This window comes from Empidonax traillii, unplaced genomic scaffold (assembly GCF_003031625.1).
Source record: "Empidonax traillii isolate 1590-97213 ecotype Southwest subspecies unplaced genomic scaffold, ASM303162v1 scaffold2001:size43579, whole genome shotgun sequence".
Classification (NCBI taxonomy): Eukaryota; Metazoa; Chordata; class Aves; order Passeriformes; family Tyrannidae; genus Empidonax; species Empidonax traillii.
In genome coordinates, this window is record NW_020957194.1 from 28,890 (window position 1) to 36,618 (window position 7,729).

General features: G+C 50.0%; 1 protein-coding gene across 1 annotated transcript in view; it reads left to right on the forward strand.

The window, feature by feature from the left end:
- The window catches only part of LOC114071399, a gene marked incomplete at its 3' end in the record, with an annotated part of 14,922 nt that extends 9,745 nt beyond the window's left edge, over positions 1–5,177 (forward strand). The window contains exons 3-4 of the mRNA XM_027909228.1: positions 3,350–3,438; positions 4,993–5,177. Of these exons, the coding sequence (XP_027765029.1) occupies positions 3,350–3,438; positions 4,993–5,177 (274 nt within the window). The remainder of the gene's footprint in view (positions 1–3,349; positions 3,439–4,992) is intronic.
- Between the last annotated feature and the right edge of the window lie 2,552 nt (positions 5,178–7,729).

Consider the following 7,729-nt stretch of genomic DNA (forward strand, 5'->3'; position numbering starts at 1 on the left):
CGTTATTGCATAAACGCAACCGGGGGTTGATTTTTTTCCCAAGATGTCTTATCAGGGGAAGAAAAATATCCCGCGGATCACGGTGAGTGGAATAGCGGCGGGGAAGGGGGAGGGGTGCGCGGGGATGGAGCCCTTTGTGTGCCGGAGCGATGCGGGGCTGGGGCAGGATAATGGGATCAGGGATAATGCGGCGCTTCCTGTGCTGCAGCGCCCGGGGGGGGGCTCGGGGGAGGGGGGCCGGGGTCGGTAGAGCCGGGGAGGGATGCTGAGCCCCGGCCGGGGGCGGGCTGGGCGGCATCGCCCCCGCGGTACCGCGGGGATCCCCGGGCGGGGGGATCGGTGCCCTCGGCGGGTGCCTGGGATGGGCTCTGCCGACCCCGGGGGGGCTCTCCCGGCCCTCGGGGTGTGCCCAGGGTGGGCACGATGCCCTCTCTCTGTGTGCCCAGGGAGGGGTCCCTGCCCTCGCTGTGTGCCCAGGGTGGGCTCGGTGTTTGCCCTCGAAGGACCCCCCCCCCCAACCCTTGCTGTGTGCTCAGGGAGGGGTTCCTGCCCTGGGTGTGTGCCCAGGGTGGGCTCTCCCTGCCCCCGGGGGGCTCTCCCATCCCTGGGTGCGTTCCCGGGGTGGGCTCGGTGCCCCCGGTTTGTGCTCCATCCCCACCCGCCCCATCCCGGCTCCGGGCGGTGGGTGTGGGTGGGGGGGGATCAGCCCGAACCCCTCCATCCCCGCCCGGGGATGGTCCAGGATCGCCTTTTTCCCCCCCAAGAAGCTTCTGGCAAGGCGCAGGTCTCGGAGCGATCCTGGGGGAGCAGGGAAGGAGCCGTTATATAAAATCCCAACCCCTCCCTCGGTCTCCTTGTTGTGGGAGCCGATTTAGGGCAGGTATTGCAGATCCAAGGGTACCAACTTTTGGTTACATAAGACATTCCCGTCTAACGGGCTGCTGGAGCCGCTGGTTGGTTTTGTTTTTTTGGTTTTGTTGGGGTTTTTTTGTTGTTTTTTTTTTTTTTTCCCCTTTGGACACGAGAGTTTCTTCTCCTTGGCAGGCGCTCCTCGCCCAGCCCCACGGACACACCCATCCTCGTCCTCCTTCCTCATCCTCGGGGGCAGGAAAGGGAGCTCTGGAGCGGGGCTTTGACGTGTTGTATTTTGGGCAGGAGCCGCCGGGTTGGACAGTTACAGCGGTGGGATGCACAGAATTGCGATAAATGAAGCATCCTTTTTTTAAATTTTATTTTTTTAATTATATTTTTTTGGGGGAGGGGGTGTAGGGAGGTAGTTTCCCCTCCCAAGATCCAACAGTAAAGAGTTTTAAAAAGCTGTTTAAATGAGAGATGGGGGTTCCTGCCTGGACCCCTGTCAGGGGCTTCAAGGAACGTGACGCATTTTTCTTCTGGCTGAACGCTCTGATTTACGTTGTGTGAGCCCAACCCTCCTGCGAAGGGATGGGGAAAAAAAAAATCACATTCTGCCCTTATTTGCTGTGGTATAAACCTGGAATGACCAGCCTTGAAGAAGGAGGATAGTGGATGTGTGGCTGCCCTGGTTTCTCTGCATCCACAGGGTGAACGAGGCGGATTCAGCGGCAGGGCCTCCCACAAAACTCCCTGTGCTTTTGTCTCCAGGGTGCTGGAGACGAGCAGGAAGGTTTCACCCTCGTCTCAGACCCTCCAAATCCTCAGCAGCAGCCCTGGTGGTTAGCAGAAGCGTCATTAAAATGCTCCAGGCTGCGTTTTTGTGGCCGCTATCCACATCTATTTTTCCTTCTTCTTCCCTAACTGGTGCCCAGTGCGCTGGGACTCGGGCTGGGGGTGACATCCAAGGCCAAACTCCCGCATTTTAATGGCACAGGGAGCCTGCTCTGGAGGTGGCATCAGTACTGCAGTGCTTCTGGAAGTGGTAAACACGTAGGCTGGCCTTGTAAGATGGGTTTTTCACTCCCCACGTTAATTCATCCAGGCTTGTTGGCGTTGGCAGCAGCTCCTGGATTTCCTGGGTTTCTTTTTTTTGGTTTTGGAGTCGGTGGCTTTACCCAGGGAAAGTCTCCTGTGTCAGCAGGAGGAAGAAGGAGATGGGGAAAAAAAGAGGGAGAAGGACTTAGCATCTCATGGATGTTCAGCAGTTGTATAAAAGATGGATATAATGGTATAAATCAGTAGCTGATGCAAGATAGGGGCCCTGAGCACCACTGTCACTGTATTATATATATTTTCTATAAGTTCAGGGCACCTCTGAATTAAATTCCTGCTTCCCACCCCTCGTTAAAGTCAGCTTTTGGTTCCCCCAGCCTTTGGCTGTGCTGGGATCGCTTTGTTCTCTCCCAAGGGCGGTTTTTGGGAGGAGGAAAAAGAATCACAGTAAGTACAAGTGCAAGATTCCGGGGGGGCCCAGGTGTGGTTCGAACCAAACCCTGCATAACACGTGTGTGCTTTGCCCTAAATAGTCATCTGCTTTAAAAGTGCATCTGTGATGTGGGGAATGGAGGGATCAGGGGGGTGCAGCAGCCCCTTTTTAACTCTCCTCCCACCCAGAGCTCTGCAGTGTGTTGATGGCTGCTACTCTTGTTGATGGCTACTGCAAAAAAACACCAAAAAAAAAAGATACATTTGTTTTTGACCTAAAATCTGGCAGAGGCGAGCTGTGCCCCGTGCTGTGATAAAATCACGTTGCCTGATAGCTGCCTTTTTATAATAACCTTCCTGGTCCTGCCAAAGGGTCTTCTGATTTGAGGGGATCTTGTAAATCCTTCTGACAAACTCCGGGTGCTGATCCCGTGCTCGCCTCCCATCTGCTTGTGCAGGGGAGCTCTGGAAGGGCTCAGCGAGGATCCACTGCGTGGAGACATCACTAAATTGGACCAGGGGAGGCTGTTTGTGTTGTGTAACCCCTGGCAACAGACTTTTGGGCCACTTCCCTGACAGCAGTCGGCTCCTCACGTTGAGCCAAGCGGTGACTCGGCTTGTGTGGGTGCACACATAGGAAACTGTGCATCAAAAAATAGAGATGTGGCTCCTTCCACGCCCCTCCCACGATTATTTAATGCTGCTGCTGCTGCTGCACGTGGTGGTGCCAAGCTGCAGGTAGGAGTGGAGCTGCCAATAAACCCCCTCCTTTGCCGTTCTGATGGTTTCTTTGATCGCTGGTGTGATGAAAGGACCCGGGGCCGCGATGAAACATTTTTTATCTCTCCAGTTGAAAGTGCGGAGGGTTGACTCGTGGTTTGACGTGCGCTGGTGAATAATGCAGGGCTTGATGCCTTCACCTCCCCTTTCATCTCTGGAGTGACACTGCAGGCTTGTCAGCCTTCTCCCTGAATAATTGTGCCTTGTGCTGTGTCTCCTTCTGTTGCAGAGCGATCGTCTGCTGATCAAAGGTGGTAAAATAGTTAATGACGACCAGTCTTTTTATGCAGACATTTACATGGAGGATGGGTTGATAAAGTAAGTTGAGTCTCGATGTCCTGTTGTGGTTGGGGATGTGCAGAAGTGCACTGCAGAGAGCAAGGCAAGGCTTGGTCTCACTGAGCTCTATTAAATTGCAGTGGGGGTAAAAAAAAAAAAAAAGAGAGTATTTCATGTATATCCTGGTGTTTAATGAAGGGACTTTAAAAACAAGGTGTTGAATTAAATAAACAACTGGGCCCAAACCCCACTCAGGGCTCAGAGGAGGCACTTACATGTGCTTAATTTCAGCCATGTGAGCAGCCCCATGCTGAGATGACACATGTGTTTGAAGTTATCTGCGTTGTAATGTTTGACTGAGTTATGACTTCAGATATTTTGAATCCAGAGTTCAGTGTCCTAACACACTTAAAATTCTGTTTTAGGATGGGAGGCTGGACTTAGGTGACCTCTGGAAGCCTCTTGCAGCGCTGAACTCTCTGGTTCTGTGATGCAGAGATCAATCCAAACCCCCTCAAAGCTAAAAAAAAAAACGAGCCTGTGGTTGAAGAGGTTCAGGCCTCTCTCTGTGTTTTCAGTGCTGAGAACATGCCTTTCTGGCAATGTTAAATACATTACAGATTTCTTTGGAAAATTACTCCTAGGGAAAAAAAAAAAAAAAAAAAAAAAAAAAAAAAAAAAAAAAAAAAAAAAAAAAAAAAAAAAAAAAAAAAAAAAAAAAAAAAAAAAAAAAAAAAAAAAAAAAAAAAAAAAAAAAAAAAAAAAAAAGAAAAAAAGACAAGCCAGAGGTTACAAACAAGGAATTTTCCTGTGCTGCATAAACAGCCAGCACATGTGCTTTGTTAATCAAGGTTAAAAGTTAAAGGAGCCAGCCAGGGACAGCTAATTAATTGCAGTGTGTCATCCACTACTGCACTTGGAGAGGTGTGTCTGTGAGGAGCTGGGCTGGAGGCACCTCTGAGGGTCTCGCCAGGACTTTGGTAACCACCATCTGCCTGGGTTTGTGTTTGTGCAGGGACTTGTGCATGAGAGGAAAGTAGATAATGCAGAAGCAAAAGGTCCTCCCAATGCTCCCAGAGCAGTGCTAAGATCTGAGTGGGTGTGGGAGGGCTGGAATCGAGTGTTGAGCTGCCACTTGGCCACCCCAGTCCAGCCCCAGTAAAGCTGGTTTTGGGGCAGTGATAATCCATGACCTGCACTGCCCCTTCCCCAGCTGCCAGGGGGGCTCCTTTTCCTTCCTTGATTAGAAGATAATATAAATATATTTATAATTTATGTATTTGTATATTTATATTTTTATATATATATATATAAAACACATGACTTTAAACCAAAAATACAATATAAATATATAAACAAAAGTACAAAACAATCCCTTTATCGTTGCCCTGATGTCCTGAAGGAATTGCAAACCCCGCTCCCAATTTTGCAGCTGCTCCAAGGGGGGAGAATAAAATCCTCTCAACCAACGTGCTGTGCCCTCATTTATGTGGAAAAAGAAAGCTGCAGCCAGGTTAAGTAGCCCAGGGGGTGTTTGTTTACACCTGGCTGGGCCTGACAGTGCTCTTGGGAACCTCTTTTTTTTTTCCCCAGGCAAATAGGGGAGAACCTGATTGTGCCAGGGGGGGTGAAGACCATCGAAGCCCACGGCAGGATGGTGATTCCCGGAGGGATTGATGTCCACACCCGCTTCCAGATGCCGGAGCAGGGCATGACATCTGCTGATGACTTCTTCCAAGGGACCAAGGCAGCCCTGGCTGGAGGCACCACCATGATCAGTAAGTGGCTGGGTTTTTTTTCTGTTCCAGCAAAGCTGGGCCTTTCCCTGTCTCAGATAAGCTCAGGAGCTCTTTGGAAGCCACACATTTGGGACCAGGTGGTGGTTCCTGTCTCCATGATGTCTGTGGAGAGATGTCCATCACGCTGTTCCCACCCAGCAGCTCGATGCCAGTGTTGTTTTCTGTGTGTCTTTGAGAGCTGGGCCACTTGCTGAAGGGGTTTCACGTGCCCACTTGCAGCTTCAGCACCGGGTTTTTGTTTAGCGCGGTTCCTTCTCTGCTCGTGTCCTCTTCTGGGGGAAGAGAGGGATTGGGAAGTGAAAATACCTCAAAATAAACAGACAGACAGACTGGCTGTTCTGCTGACAGCAGGATTAGGCACTCATGGTGTTGCCCTCTGCCTCTGGAATGCCTCAGGAATGAGCTCCAGGCTCTCTGTCCCTGCTTGTGTTGCTGGGCCTGTCAGAGTCAGGGTCATAAAACTCCACGAGCAAGTCACTGTTGGTCCTGTTGTCTGAACTGGAGTACAAATAAACCCCTGTGCTGCAGTGTGAACTCTGCCATGGTGCCCTGGAGTCTCTTGGGGGATGAAGGTGTGAAGTGATGCAATATCTGAGCATCTTCCAGCCTTTCATGTGCTCTGAGGTGCTGCCATTGCACAGGAGGGGAGTTGAGGCACAGAGGAATAAAGAACACGGTCCAGAACAGGTTTAGTGCCTGTTGTCCAATCCAGGGATATAAAGAGATCTCAGGCACAGCCAGGGATCAGCCTAAGCCTCCTCAGTTCAAGCCCAGCTCTGTTAGGACTGGAACATCTTCCTCTCTTGGAGCTGTCGTTGATCCCTGGACTTGGATCGACCGCTGTGGAGGTTGGGAGTGGGAGCCAGTGGTCCAGACACAGCCTGGCCTGTGAACTTGGCCTGATGCTTCGAATAAATCACCTTAAAATAATCCGGAAAGTTATTTTTTCGTGACGTTCTCAGCTCAGAGTGTGAGGTTTGTGCACGAAGGTAACCCCACACGGGGAATGTGAGGTGGGAATGGAGCTGGGGACTCCTTGTGTGCACTAATATCCAGTTTTTCCTCAAGTCTTTGCTGTCAGTTTAAATGAACAGCACTGAAATGGTGTTCTCTTTTCAGAAAATTCGGCTTCAGTTCGTTGACTTTGTTCCACTGGTGGTTCCTTTGTTACTAATGCACCTGGTTCACACTTGAACTACCATTTTGTTCTTCCTTGTTAAGTTGAATTAGATCAAAATAACTAAACGTGATCCTCCTGAGTGTCTAAAATACAAAATATCTCTGAACAAAAAAAAACCATCTTCCTAAAGCTTTGTGGCAAGGGCGCCGATTGGGCTGATGGCCAGGCATTTCTGAAGGGTGGGAATCGTTTCTGAAGGGTGGGAATCAGCCCCTGGAGCTGTGGAAACCAGGACTAATGATCCAGCCAGGCTTCAAAGCTTCGGGGCCTGTGTCAGCTCAGCTGTTTCCTCAGCGAAATTCCAGCCTTTGCAGGAGTTTTTTTTGCACGTTGGAGCAGGGAGAGCTGCCCTCCTGAATGTGCTCTTGGTGGGTGGCCTTTCCCAGAGCAGGTGGGATGTGGTTGATGGCAGAGGTTTTTTTTTTTTATTATTATTATTATTTTTTTCTTTTTATGATAAGTAAGGCAATATTTAGGGAGCTGGTTCGTAATACTGGCGACAAATTACAGCCTGAAAATTGCACTCTCACAGTTGCATATCATTGTATATTTTAATTACTGGGACTTCTCCAAAGAACCTGCTCCTCCCATGGACACGTGTCCCACCGTGTGCCTCTGTTCCTGGGCTTTTTCTTGGAAAAAAAAGGCCTTTTTGGATGTGAGATTTGTGGGAAAAAACCCAACAAACAAACAAACACGTTTCTTCATTTGTGCTTTAAGCAAACTTGGTATGATTTATTTACAAATACCTTTGCTCCCTCTGTTTATACACAGCCCTGATTTTGGGCAAGCAAACAGGTTGGTCGGCTTCATGCTTCAATTTATTTCGCATTTTTCATGCAGGAGGGCACTTTGAGGCTGTTCACTTTGCTGTCACCGTAGGGAAATATTTATTTTCCATAGGGTTTTCAGCGAAATTAAAACCAAGAGAGAGTCCTGGGTATGTTTCCCACTGATGTGGTTTGGGTTTATAAAAACTGGGGGCGAAATCCTGGCGACCTGAGCAGTGCCAGGAATCCACCTGGAGCTTCAGTGAGGCTCAGCTCTGATTCCTTTAATTCTCCAGGGGGAGCACACACAGGGCTTCAGGAATATGTAACCTGTTGTTTCCAAGCCCTGCTCTCCTTTGCTTGCCTTTTCCAGTAAATCCATCAGCGCAGCTGGGGGTGATGCTCCCACAGCCCTCCCGAGTTGTTTCACCCGAGGAGTTAAAGCTGATTTCTCTTCTGGCTCCCCCGGGGCCATCTGAGCAGGAATTCCAGCTATGATCCTTCTGTCCCTGCCCTCCCCAGTGCCCAAGGCAAGGCTCCAGCTGACTTTGCTGATGGAGGAGCAAACAGGGCTGGTTTTG